This window comes from Sabethes cyaneus, chromosome 2 (assembly GCF_943734655.1).
Source record: "Sabethes cyaneus chromosome 2, idSabCyanKW18_F2, whole genome shotgun sequence".
NCBI lineage: Eukaryota > Metazoa > Arthropoda > Insecta > Diptera > Culicidae > Sabethes > Sabethes cyaneus.
Window position 1 is genome coordinate 194,582,577 of NC_071354.1, and position 13,904 is coordinate 194,596,480.

Genomic DNA, 13,904 nt, shown 5'->3' on the forward strand with positions numbered 1-13,904 from the left:
CTGATTCCGTGGCACGCACCCGCTCTCTATTGCACGTCAATTTTCGCCAGCACAGCTACGAGCGAATGCGCGTAGTTTTCGGAAACGTAAGGCTGCTTCAGTCATGCGAGACTTAACCAAGGCTGACGTTGGAACCGAATGGTGTTCATAACGGAAAATTTTAGGCGCATTCATAACTAGGTAGTGGTCCAAGTCAACGTGCCGGTAGTTGATCAAAACGCGTTTCGTTCTAATCTCGTGCACTTGTGGAGGAGTTTATACTGAAAGAGGATGCCACGTAGGGCCATGTTCATGGAGGCATCAAGTGGCTAAATCCTAGGTCCATTTCATTCGTCAGCAGGTTGCGCTGAACTATCTAATCCCTGATTTGTATTCCACCTCTTGATCGACCGGAAATTCGGTCGGAATTGAAATCCTCGATGACGATCTGGTTAACTACACCGCTAACTACACCGCGGCATTATGCTGAGCAATATCGCCAACAAGAATCTGGTTGCGTCGTTCATCCCTAAAAGACTTCGTAGGACCGTCTCAAGTGGACTTCATGGGAGTCAGACTAAAAAATACTAAAAACGGAGACTAGAACAAAGACTAGGAGGATTGGGTTACAAATCAATGCGTCAAAAACCAAATCTTGCTCCAGAGAAAACAGTGTTGGCTTCCCTCTGTCGCGACTATTAACGACGATGAAGTGAAGTGGTTGATGAATCGGCATTCAAGCTAAAAGTCGGATCTAGTTATCCCTAAGTAAGACGATGTGATCAAGGAGCAATGCCACCGCATAAAGCTGGCGATGTCCAAAACGATAATCAGACTGGTAGTCCTCTACGGACTTGAAACTGTAACTGTGCTTACGGAAAACATCCGTGCAGCACCTTTCGTTCAAATACGACAATATTTGAACGAAAGGTGCTGCGGTCAATTTTTCGTGGAGTACAAATGGAAAGTAGAGAGTGGCGCAGGCGTATGAACTTCGAGCTGCAGACACTAGTTGGGAGGCCACGGGCAACCGACCACGTCGTAAGGACGTCGAACGACTATGCAATGCGATCTCCTCAAGAACCCGTCCGGCACCAAGAGTGGCCCAACGTGCTAGATGGTTCGACCAGGTTGAAGCCGACTTGCGTGTGTCGAGACGTGCAAAACAAAAAAAACAACGTTCATCTCCCACGGGCAGCGACTAGTGACGGCGAGGAACTTGAAGTGGTTTAAACTAAGTGGTAATTACTAGTTCATATATTTGGTATATTTGATTACCATCGCGCGCGCAGGCGACAACACGAGTAAAGAGATTCCACGATGCATTTAAGTTGGAAACTGGGTCATTTATGCCCTCCTCAAGACGTATTGATCAAGGATACGCTGCCAGTGTACTAAACGCTAATCAGAACAGAGCAGATCGAAGTGTCGAGATATTTGTGGAATTGGCGACGAGCAGCCGAGGCTTCACTCGGTCCAGACAAGCTCTTGAAACAGTACGAGATAGCCCGGCTTTAAGCATCTAAAACTAAAATGTCTCAACAAAGAACTATATTCACCGTTACATGCGAATTGATACAAGCAACATACATCGATTTAATCTGACAAATTTACTCTCTAATTTGGAAATGTGACCAATTAGAATTCCATTTGAACTACTCTACATTTCGATCCAATGAACTTTAATTATCATCTGACTAATCTTTTTATTATGTCAACCCGGGTATATCTGAATCGTCTTTGATCAATGGTGTGAGTTATCACGTCGAACCCTTATTGTAATAATTTTTGAAATTACAAGTCAATGTTTTTTTTCGATTTTCTATTTAGAGCAGGATTATGACAGTATGCCAGCATTATATTATTTTGAGGATAAACTGAAGTGCCTTTCCGAAAACCCCAACAATGTGTACTGTGTCGCTAGAAGTGTCATCGTACCTGATAGCTCATCTAAGCTATGGGCGACTATTGAAGTGAGTAAACATAATACAGAATCGTCCCTAGTACTACGCTCTAAAACCCCCAAAAAATATCCACAGAAATACTCAAAACAGGACACTCAATACCAACATAACGTATTAGATCGCGGATTCTGTTTGAAAACGTGCACCGAACTAGTAGAAGGCTTAACAGATGATCAACGAAGACTTTACGACCAGCGGAGAATTGACGTGGAACCACCGGTAAGTGGATTTACAATAACGTAACAACGATTTCGATCTTGCTCATTTGTTGTGCACGATCAGTACATTTACAATGCTACTTATATCCCCGGCATGGACGAGTACAAACGAAACTATGGAAAACTTGTCAACATATGCTTAAACTATCGATTACGCCAAGGTTACAACCTTTCCAGTTATTCGGAAATAGAGCACTGCATGACCCCAGCGGAACTTATCAAACCCATCACAGCGCTTCATGTATTGTTTGCTATACTACTTGGTGCAATTGTGATCCTGGTGATCCGCGCGACATTTCGCGACGATCGGATTGTACCTAACCTAAACAACAACGACGTCGCAATTGAAATCAATTCAAAGCAACCAGAAAACGACATATGGATGGAATTTTCTCTCAAACGTAGCCTGCGAACGTTGCTGGCAAAACCGAAAACCAAACTGCAACAGGATTTGGCTTTCATCGAATCCATCCGTGTTGTATCGGTAGCCATAATCACCATTGTTCACACGTTTATGTCATTCGGGGCAAGTCCTATGACTAACCCCAGGGTACTGGAAGACTTGTACGGTAATGCCGTCGTAAGGATGGCATCGGCAGTGTTTCCTTTTCTGGTGCACACATTTTTCACCATCGGGGGGATGTTGCTCGCGGTTCGATTCCTGGATTTGATCGAAACGGGTACCAAGTTCCGATGGCATTACTTTTTTCTTGGAGTATTTCATCGTTATGTGAGGTAGGTGCGACTGAGTTAAATTAATATCCGTTAAAAAAACTAAAGAATTTTTACTCTAGAATGCTACCGATATACTTCATCATGTGGCTGTATCAAGTCTCGTGGTTTGATCGGCTGGGTAATGGACCGACCACCCACCGCATGGTGGATGTAGAAATGCAATTTTGCAAACAACACGGTTGGTCGAACTTTTTGTTCATTAACAACTACTACAAATTCAACGAACCGGTAAATATTACGTATATGAAACTCCTCAATATAATAAATTCCTTTCTTTGTAGTGTATGCAACAAACATGGTCAATGGCTTCAGATTTTCAGTTCTTTATCGTTGGCATGATTATAATGATGCTGCTTTGGAGGTTTCCAAAGTCAACAAAAGTAGTTGTAGCCGCAATGATATCAATTTCAATCGTAGTCCCGATGGTAAACAATTACAAGTACAACTTCGTTGGAGTTATTCTGCTCAATTTCAAGTATTAAAAAGTTATAGCATTTATTTAAACATTTCTTTAGGTGATCATGCTCTAATCTTCTTGCAGGCACCTCCGGTTCATGCTACTACACTACGAGTGGTTGCTGCGAGATTATGTCGTCGCACATCCCCACACGTCCAGTTATTTCTCCGGTATAATCGCTGGTTTAGTGTACCACAAAGTTCGAAAGGATCCGAAAATGCTAGCGAAGCTTGTAGCCTATCGGCACGTGAGGTGGATTGCTCCACTGATGGTGATTCTGCTCTCCGTTCCGGCGACCGTCTTTTACGACATCAAACCAAAGCAGCCATCACTTTGGATGGCAATATACGCATCAGTTCATCGTAACTGTTTTGGAACCATGTGCGGAGTTGGGTTACTGTATTGGGCAATCGACGGTAGCAGTAGAATACCGGCTGTTCTCCGACATCCGATAGTGCTGGCAATCGGACGACTGTCATTCTGTGTTTATTTGGCACAGTTCAATGCATTGCGGTATTGTTTTATCCATGTCGAAGGGTTTGGATTTGTCCTGAATTTGCAGAATTTTGTGAGTATTTCTACGAACGCGCTTAACACGGCTGATCTATAATGACCATTACTCATTCTTACCCAAATTAAAGATTTTTATCGAATACGAACAACAAATCTACATTCTGTCTGTCACTATCTACTTTACTTTCAGTTAAAAGCTCTCGTGGTAGGCATAGCTCTTTCATATGGATTTGGCCTATTTCTTTGTATCGCAATCGAGATTCCAACAGCCGCCACAATAAAGCGCCTTCAAGGTAAACAATGGACGAAACTATTCTTTAATCAATACTATGTTATATTACATCAAAATATATATGGTTTCAGGTAGTTTTTCAAAAAAGCGGATTGATGCCGAAGGATTTAACGAATACAAAAAAGGAAAAACTACATGATGACGAAAGATGACGAATAAATGTAATAAATATCTAGCCATCAACGTTGTTTTTAGTTTTCTCCTTATGCACCACTCTTTTTTTTTGTATGCCAAGGGCATTGGGCTAAAAGGCCACTGCGATAGTCTTAATGATCGTCTTTTGTGGCAGGCCCCGATTGCTGTACACAGTTTACGGATCGCTCGTACCCTTTGATGGAGTTGAGTGGAATAGTTGTAATCCTGTGCCCCAATTCGGTACGATATGGTTTATAAAGCCAATGACCGTTTTGGGATTTAGGCTCCATACCTGCTATGGAGTAAGAAGGAAACTTCCTAAGAAGTTGTGCCTTGATAATGCAAGAGCTCCGCAATAGCAGAGCAGATGCGCTGAACTTATTCAGGTTCAGAGTTACAAAAGCGGCAGGTGTCGGATGATACCTTGCCGATGTTCTTTAAATGATAAAGAGTTGGCCTGTGTCCTGTTAGGAGTCCCGTGATCGTGCGTAGTTCACTACGAGTTAAATGGAGTAGTTTTTTAGCTACTGCAGGGTACTGTTTAGCTTGTCTACAACCAAAAACATTCCATCAAGAAGACTGGCAACTCTGCCAAAAGTCGGCAGACAGTAACAGCAATGCTATCTACCGAGTTAAAGTTGAACTAACACATACTAGTGTGTGTAAATCACAATATAGATGTACACAAACACGTATGCAATGCATTGCCACGCTCGCACACTTCTTTTCCCACCAATATATGTACACACAGCTTGAACTTTTGTCGGGAGGGGTGCGCTGTTGATTCTGTTGCTTGCCATTTGTATGGGCACGAGCAAGAGATGCCAGTCTTCTTGATGGAATGTTTTTGCTACAACCCTGTGTTTGATTCCAACGGGATACTATTTCTAGCTTTTCCCATGTCATCAATTCGCATGTTACGGCGGATGTGAAGGTACCCAGACGCGGTTCAGGACCAATAAATTGCTGAGCTGATCCTTGTTTTGCTAGGTTTTCAGCAAATTCATTGCCCTCGATTCCGCAGTGACCGGGCACCCAAAGTAATAAAACTTTGTTTTAGCGGGAGCGTTCCCTCAATGCTGTGCTGCACTCCCAAACTAATTTGGACACTCATTTGGCGGACTTGAGTACCAGTAGTGCTTATACTTCTGCTTGAAAAACGGGGGAAGCGCGATCCCAGTAAACCATTTGGTTTGTATATCTCGATTGCAACTGAGGTATACGAAATCATATCTGAACGAAAAAGTTATATTTCACGCCATATAAGAGCATATATGTACCAAAGTGCGTGCGAAAATTTTGACAACTATTTGTAATTCTATTTTGCGCAGTTTTTATAACACGCAACTAAATACTCCTGAATATATAATATAGATATAATCAAATATTGCAATTGTCTATCCTGCTTTATAATTCACAGTCATGAATTGTATATGAAGATACGCACGACTGCAAAACAACTTATTGTTCACTTCTATTTGACATACTCTAATCATTATACAACTCCAATATGAAATTGACATGAAAACGATTTAATGTGAACTTTCTATTACGATTTTGTGTTATCTGGGGACCCTCCTTTCTCCATGTTCATGCCATAAAACTCGACAAAAGTTCTCCATTCTCGCTCATTTCACTTAGTCCATAGCAATAGCATCCCATCCATTCCTTCCCATGGAGCGCTCAAGCTCACGTACACGTTGTTTTCACACCAATCCTCTCGCTGAAATTTCCCTCCCTTTTGATTCTCCCTTCTGGGACTACCTTGTTCAGTGGTCTACTCATGAAACAGCCAGGCAGCACGCAAAATGTCTGTATATAGACAAATGATTAAATAAATTTAGATTATAATGTGCCACATATAAACACAATCCGCCCAGAAGTACACATGAAAATTATATGCATATAAATAGTATGTGCAAAATTTAAAGGTAAATTTTAAAAACACATAAATGGTAACTGTTTGGCACATAAAATTCATTTACTGGGCACATGGGCACTGGGCACAAAAAAATATGTGTGAAACACATAGAAAATATACGAAAAGTTTTCTCAGTGTATATATTGAATTTGAATAAGGATCCGTTCATACATTACGTAACGCCAAAAGCGCCATTTTCGCGAACCCCCCACCCCCTTGTAACAATTGAAATTGTAACAATTATTGTTTCTTACACCTCCACCCACACCCGTAACGTGTAACTTATACAGCTGTATTCATGCTCGATCGCTCTGCCGATGATTACGTTACAGTAACTTATTTAAATTTAGGTTACAAATTTCAGGTAATAAGTTTTTCTGTAAATTTATATATATGATATAAATAGTTTATTTTTTCCGAACCCCCACCCCCTGCTGGTTACGTAATATTTAACCGAGACCCAAATCCAGGCATAAACATGGGAACAATTCTATACCTAACCGTTGGCATCTATATTCACCACTCACAGCCAGGCGTTACGTTTCTGTCGCAAAAGAAATGTCAAAACAAAAGTGATCAAAGCAAAGTGCAGCGAAGGAGGAAATTCTGTGAAGAAAACTCTAATTTTCATTAGAATATAAGGAAAACCGGTGCGATGGCTGGATTAACTGATGTCGATAGGTGAGTACATGTGAAGTATTAGCGAAAATACCGCATGCATGTATTTCGCATTTTGAAATCTTCCTGATGATAAGACCAGAGCTCTTGTATGAAACCCTTATTTCCTTCCGCAATTAAATAGTTTAAATTTGTTTGTAGCCCTTTCGTGAAAACGGAAAAAGCGTGCAAAATATGCAGCTCTTCAGAGGGAGATATGGAATCGATATTCTGCGATGCAAACGACACTAAAATGCTCAATAAAATCTATAAATGCACCCGAGTTGAGGTAAGGAAGCGCAACCTGCAGTATGGATAGATCAGGCATTTATTTACGCGTTACGCTGTAAGGTATATAGGAGTTATAAATGGTGTGAATGTGAAAGCAGGGACGATATATTACAAGGTGGTTACTTGAACCTAATTCATTTATCAGACTTTTAAATTGAACGCGCTAAAAAAATCGAATTTCTTCACTTTTGCTAGCCAGCATCTTGTTATTAAAAAGGCTAGTTTAAAATTTCGTTGGCCATCTGACCTGCACCATAATAAAGGTCAAAGTCAGAACGACGAACGTGTTACTCCCCTACGCACATGTTGAGATGAAATGAATAAAATGTTAGCCGATTCTGCTGATGCGAAAACCATCTAACTCGAGCGTTTGCACATGTGCTCGATTATTAACGAATATGTTTATTCAATCCTGGATGGAATTTGATGAATTTTATCTGTCAGATAGGAACAAATGAGCACAAAAAATCCCGTTTCAACTCGGATTCAATTAGCAAGTTCGCTAGAGCTACTTAATTGAAAATGAACTCGGATAGATTACCCGAACGGGCTATCATTCATATTAGCGGGGTTTCATGGTAGAACTAATTATGCACCGTTATTCACAGGTAACACCAGTATGCGGTCTAATTTCGCCGATTTGCGTAACCTGCCGGCAACGGATCGATGCATTCGATGAAAACGCCAAACCCAAAGTAGTTGAGTTTGTCATTAAGAACGAAACCGACCAGGAAGGGTTGGAATATGATCCGTTCAGTTTTCAGGACCCGATGGCGTTCGGCGAACAGGAAACTGATATATTTGAAGATCTTTCCGCCAAACTCGAGGTTCGACTCGATGAAGAGTCGGCTAAATCAAAAGACGAACCTCCAGTTAAAGAAGACAAGAAAAAGAAGGAAAGGGTTACACGAAAATCTAGGAAAAATGCAGAAGAAACGCCTCAGAAAACAGAAGTTGTAGTGGTTGAAAATACTTTTCTGATCGAAGAAATCAAGGAAAATGAAAAGGAAAACGTGCCGAAAACACGAATAAGCCGTAAAGCTAAAGAGAAACCTCCTCCGAAACCCGCTTCCGGTGAAGAATCCAGTGACTTCGAATGGGAAGGAGGTGATGATTTCGACGATGCAAATGACGAGAAATTCGGCAGCAGTAGTTCAGAAGATGAAAAGCCTTTAAAGAAGCGAAAGGAAGTACGCAAGCCAACATTGACAAAATCTGGGAAACGTCGCGGCCGGCCGCCAAAACCACGCGTTGAGGGTAAAGATCAAAAGATTCCGGAAGAGTGTAAGATATGTGGTAGAGTGGTGACATACATGCGAGAACACATGAGACAACATAAAATAGATAAGCAGCACAAATGTCCGTACTGTGATCGAATGTTCGTTCAAGGCAACAACCTGAAGTACCACATTCGAAAGCATCTGGGTGAAAAACCGTTCTCCTGCAATTTATGTGATAGGTCGTTTTACTGTGCTCCACATTTGAAATCCCATATGGCAAGTTTATGATGCACTCTTAAATGATTCTACCCGTAAATAGGTCGGATTTAGCTAAAGCTAGGTTGAAACCGAAATTTTCAAAGCGGAAACCGTTGAATGTATAAACAACGTCGATGGTTGCTAACCAATCGTTCCGCGCACTTCTGTTCTACAAACTGTGAAAACTAGATCACCTATTTTAACTCACCTTGGTTGAAACTACTTAAAATGTCCTTAAAGTGTACAAACTCAAATTTTGGTTAAAAATTCAACCAATTTTCGCTACTTACTACCGATAATGGAATTATTTTCTATTACAAATAACGCACTTTCAAGTTCTCACTACGAATTTTTTGGTAAAAAAACTACTCAAAATTTGAGATTGTACACTTTGTGGGTGTTTTGAGTAGTTTTAACTAAATTCAACCAATTTACCGGTAAACTCATTTAAGAGTATGGTGTATTTTGGATGAGCCTTTGATAAATTATTGTTTTTAACGCAGAAAGTGCATGGCCCCCAGGGATTATTCCAATGCGATAAATGCCCCAAAACATTCAACCAAGAGGGCAATCTTAAGAAACATATTCGTGTACATACAGGTAATAATGGCTTTGTTGTATACGTAAGCTGACGTTAACACATTTTTTTTCAGGCGAAAAACCTTACAAATGTATAAAGTGCAATAAAGCTTTTAATAGCACTTCCAATCTAAAGAATCATCAGAGATTACATTCTGATGAGCGAGCGTTTACGTGCGAGCATTGTGCTAAAAGTTTTGTAGACATCCATCATCTACAACGGCACGTTCGGGTGCATACAGGTTTAGAATTCATACACTGATAGCCTCTCTGACCATTGAAATGTTTTTTGTTTTGTTTTTAGGTCATCGACCTTATATCTGTCATGTTTGTTATCACGCCTTCAACTGTCAAATTGGAATTAGGGAACATCTCAAGACGCACATTGGCGACGTTAAAAGTAGAACCAGTAGCCAACCAATGCCCGTTCAGGAAGTGAATTGAAAATAATTATTGACTTCATATAAATTATTAAATATATAAATAAAATAATGGGATACAGTTTTTGAACATTATCTAATTCAAAATTTTATTATCATGTGCTATTTCGAATCATGAGTGCAACCTTTATCCAACCAATACTAACTTGGACAGTGCGTACTTTATTTTGGACAATAGACCTTTCCAGTTATGTGTGTATTGGGGCTTGAAAATGAGGCAAACAACAACAGTAAACAAAAGAGATGCATTCCTTTGTCACCAAGGTACAGAATGAATTTCGTCTTCCGCTGGCTCAAATACCAGCAAATTTTCAAAATATGTGCTTGAATTTAGAACAGGATGAAAAATTTGAGCGAAATATGTGCTCTGCAATGTGGCAAACGGAGAAACGCAACTAGTAATCGCTATTTTTCGGTTTGTTCCTCCAGCATCAGCTATTCCCCAAAATGAGGTAAACATCATGTATATACACGCGTATTTCGTGTTCGCTAGTGTGGGTGCTTGAGCTGTCAGAAAGCTCTATTGATTGATTGTTCGTAAATCTCCAAAATATGTAGATCATCCTGTCTCATCGGTCCTGGTCAATAACGGAATAGCAGCACACGGGCGGTATCCTATGCTTATGCTTATGCTAAAATAGATAGATCACCCTGTCTGCTATTTCTCTATTTAGGGTAACCAACCTATTTTGGACCTCATGTACAGCTGTACACAATTTGGATATTTTCAACTGATTTTGCTGTAATTTTATTTAAAGATTTGCAAATGGGAACCAAAATAGGTTCCTTACCCTAGTTTTCAAAAAGTCGCATTATCAACCCTTTTGCAAAGCTTTTATATGATTGTTTGAAAATTTTATCCAAATTTAACAGTTGAAAAAGGTTCTCGTCCAACAAAATGTTTGTTGGGTAAGCCATAAATTATGCAACATTTTGAGCATGTTAGCTACGAATTGGTTAACTGTTACAAAAAATGCACGCTGGCCCGTATAGGGTAACCAACCTATTTTGGACCCCATCAGCAGCTGTACATAATTTGGACACTTCCGTTTGATTTTGCTGTAAGTGTCCAAATTATGTACAGCTGCTGATGGGGTCCAAAATACGTTGGTTACCCTAAACTGTTTAAAATTGCTTTTAGAGCTCACGGGCAAGATCTTTACATCTATCGATCACAGAGGATTGTTCTAAACCGAAAATACTCTTTTTTTTTCTCTTCTCGCTGTTTGGCGCAGACCGATCTGGTCCATTTCAGCCAAGTCTTGTCAGTGTGACAGTTAATAGTCACAGGTATAATTATACGATTGTCAGACGGGTATTTTTGAAATGCTTTCATTTCAGCAGCGGGCAGTGAGATTACAAAGGAAAAATTTAAGCTGTTTATATGGAAATTTTAATTTCTTTTACGAATTCTGCTAGTTGTTTAATCTCATCTATTTTATTATTGGATAATAATGTTTGAAGTTCAATTTTATTGTCAATTACTGGGAATTTATTTCTGATAATAGTGTATTTGCGGCACTGGTATAAGATGTGAACAACATTTTCCGTTACTTTGCATATATCACATTGATCGTTTGGCACTAGTCCCCATTTAAATAGTCTATCTTTGGTTGCTGTATGTCCAGTTCGTAATCTTGATATCGTTATGATATAGTTAGATGGTAAGTTAATTTTATGAAACCATGGTTTTAATTTAACGTCTTGTAGTATTTTATAGTGGTAGTTCCCTTTCTCTTCGGACATGGTTTTATATCGTTGATCCCAAATACATTTTATTTCATTTTTCACGCTCAGTAGTAAATCGTCTTTAGTTATGGCATAGTCTTCTATTTGTTGTCTAGTTGTACCTTGTTTAGCTGCATAGTCGGCTCTGTCATTCCCTGTAAGTTTGATGTGTCCTGGTATCCATTGTATGATTATCTTTTTTATGTTGGAGTGGTAAACATTATGGTATATTTCACTGACGATGTAGTTATCTGAAGATGTGGTATTTTTAATCAATTCTGTAGCACTTTTTGAGTCAGTGAAGATCACCGCATTTTGAATTTGTAATTTAATAATGTAGTTAATTACTTCTAATATCCCTATCAATTCTGCATTCATGATGGTAAACTGGCTTTTTAGTCGGCCACTGTATGATATTTTATCTTGGACAATGTATATTCCATATCCTGATCTGTCTTCGATTTTAGATCCGTCTGTATAAATACAGAAGTTGTTTGCATATTTTGTATTCAGCATTGCTGTTACCATTTGTTTTTGTATATCAATGTTTAGCTTTGTTTTAGTTAGTCCTTTAATTTCAGACACAATTTTAATTTTACTACTTTTAAGAAGCTCAATGTACCTGCCCATTTGCAGAATATGATAGTTATTTAAACTTACTATTCTTTCTAAGTATGAACTATGCTTATTGATTTCTTCACATTGAATAAATTCAGATATTATTTTTGTAACAGGAGTATTGTGATAGAAAAAAGCTTTTGTAATTTCTTTGAACGCAAGGTATTCAGCCCTATCTTTTAGTGGAAGTTCGCCTGTCTCTGATAATATAACGTGATTAGGAGTTGATTTTAAGTAACGCATTGCAATTCTAATGTATAGGTGTTGTACGGTTTCTAATTTAGCAAATGATGATTTGGATGTAGCTGAAATGATTGTTAGTCCGTAGTCCAGGTGGGGCTGGACTATACTTTTTGAAATTTTTAACATTGTTTTTGGGTGCACTCCGTTTTTCTTTTTACCTAACATCTTAAGTATGTTTATTTTACTTTTACTCTTAGCAACTATTGTTTCAACGTGTTTATTATAGTTTAGTTTGTAATCTACGAAGATTCCAAGAAATTTGTGGAATGGTTTGTTTTCAATCTGCGTTCCATTTATTGAGATGTTAGTGTTTGGTTGGAATTTATTGGTAAAGACCATTGTGGCGCACTTGTCTGGATTAATTACCATTTTCAAATTATGTAAAAAATTTGTAATTTCTGTTAAGAAAAGGTTCATTTCTTGATAAGCAGAATGTAAACTTTTGCTTCTAACTAGTACCGTAAAATCATCAGCATATTGAATAAGTACGTTATTATTATTTGCAAGGGAATGAATGTTTTTGGTGTAAAGATTGAACAAAATGGGCGAGAGCGGGCAACCTTGCGGTATACCTTTGTTAGTTCTTCTTGTTATTGATTCACCATCATTCATTTCTAGAATTATATTCCGCTGTTTCAAGTAGTAATATATCCAATTAGTTAGTGGTGCTGGTATATTAGCGTCAATAAGGGTTTCTAGTAATATGTTTATATCGACATTGTCGAACGCTTTTGATAAATCTAGGAATGTTGCTACAATTATTTCTCCTTCTCTTTTGGATTGCTGAACGTGAGATATGAGGGTGTTAACACAATTGATCGAAGAAATTTTCTTTTTGAATCCAAATGAATATAGTGGAATTAGTTTTTCTTTTTCAAGGTGATCTGATAACCTGCATTTGACTGAAAAATTTATTAATTTGATTATTACACATAGCATAGCTAGTGGCCTGTATGACGCTGTAATGTTGGGATTTTTTGCTGGTTTTAGTATCGGTATGAGTTTGATATTTCTCCATTCATCTGGTATTAACCCATTGTTTGCTACTATGTTAATAATTTCAACAATTTTGATGATCAGGTGACTGTTAATATTTTTAAGTATGAAGAAGGATATTCCGTCTATACCTGGGGAGGAATGGTCTTTTTTAGAACGCAGCAATTTTTGAATTTCTTCGTATGAGATTTTTATTTTTTCTGTTGTTACTATTGGAGTGAATTGTATCGGGTTATTTATCTGTGGGAAATTATTGTCAATGAACTCTATGGCCATAGTTCTATCATTGAGTAATAATAAATTGTTTTTTGGTGGAAAACCCCCACTGATTCTTCTAATGGTGTTCCATAATTGTTTTTGATCCATATCTGGATTTATAGTGTCTACTAGTTTCAACCAACTGATTCTAGATTGTTGTCGAATCATCTGTTTCAGTTTCGCGCGAGATTTTTTAAATTGTAAATAGTTTTCAACCGTTTGGTTTCGAAAATAAGCAGTGAGATATTTGTTTTTTTGCTTCCATTGGTCGCTTATTTCTTCTGTCCACCATGGTTTTGGGATGTATTTTTTATTTTTAACTACAAATTTGCAACTGTCGATCTCCTGTTTTAAAACAGGTAAAATATCATATTGAGTTTCTATTACCCGTGGTGATAATTC

General features: G+C 38.5%; 2 protein-coding genes across 2 annotated transcripts; both read left to right on the plus strand.

Annotated features, from left to right (window-relative positions):
* Nucleotides 1-1,826: 1,826 nt before the first annotated feature.
* Nucleotides 1,827-3,963, plus strand: LOC128736499 (nose resistant to fluoxetine protein 6-like). Its single transcript, XM_053830984.1, has 6 exons — nucleotides 1,827-1,952; nucleotides 2,019-2,162; nucleotides 2,226-2,896; nucleotides 2,956-3,124; nucleotides 3,178-3,371; nucleotides 3,438-3,963. The coding sequence occupies exons 1-6, from the start codon at nucleotides 1,827-1,829 to the stop codon at nucleotides 3,961-3,963; spliced, it is 1,830 nt and encodes a 609-aa protein (XP_053686959.1).
* A 2,831-nt stretch (nucleotides 3,964-6,794) lies between these two features.
* LOC128736501 (zinc finger protein 391-like) lies at nucleotides 6,795-9,663 on the plus strand. Its single transcript, XM_053830985.1, has 6 exons — nucleotides 6,795-6,895; nucleotides 7,034-7,160; nucleotides 7,771-8,658; nucleotides 9,144-9,240; nucleotides 9,294-9,461; nucleotides 9,524-9,663. Exons 1-6 carry the CDS (start codon nucleotides 6,870-6,872, stop codon nucleotides 9,661-9,663), a joined length of 1,446 nt encoding a protein of 481 aa, XP_053686960.1. The 5' UTR covers nucleotides 6,795-6,869.
* The last annotated feature ends 4,241 nt before the right edge of the window (nucleotides 9,664-13,904 follow it).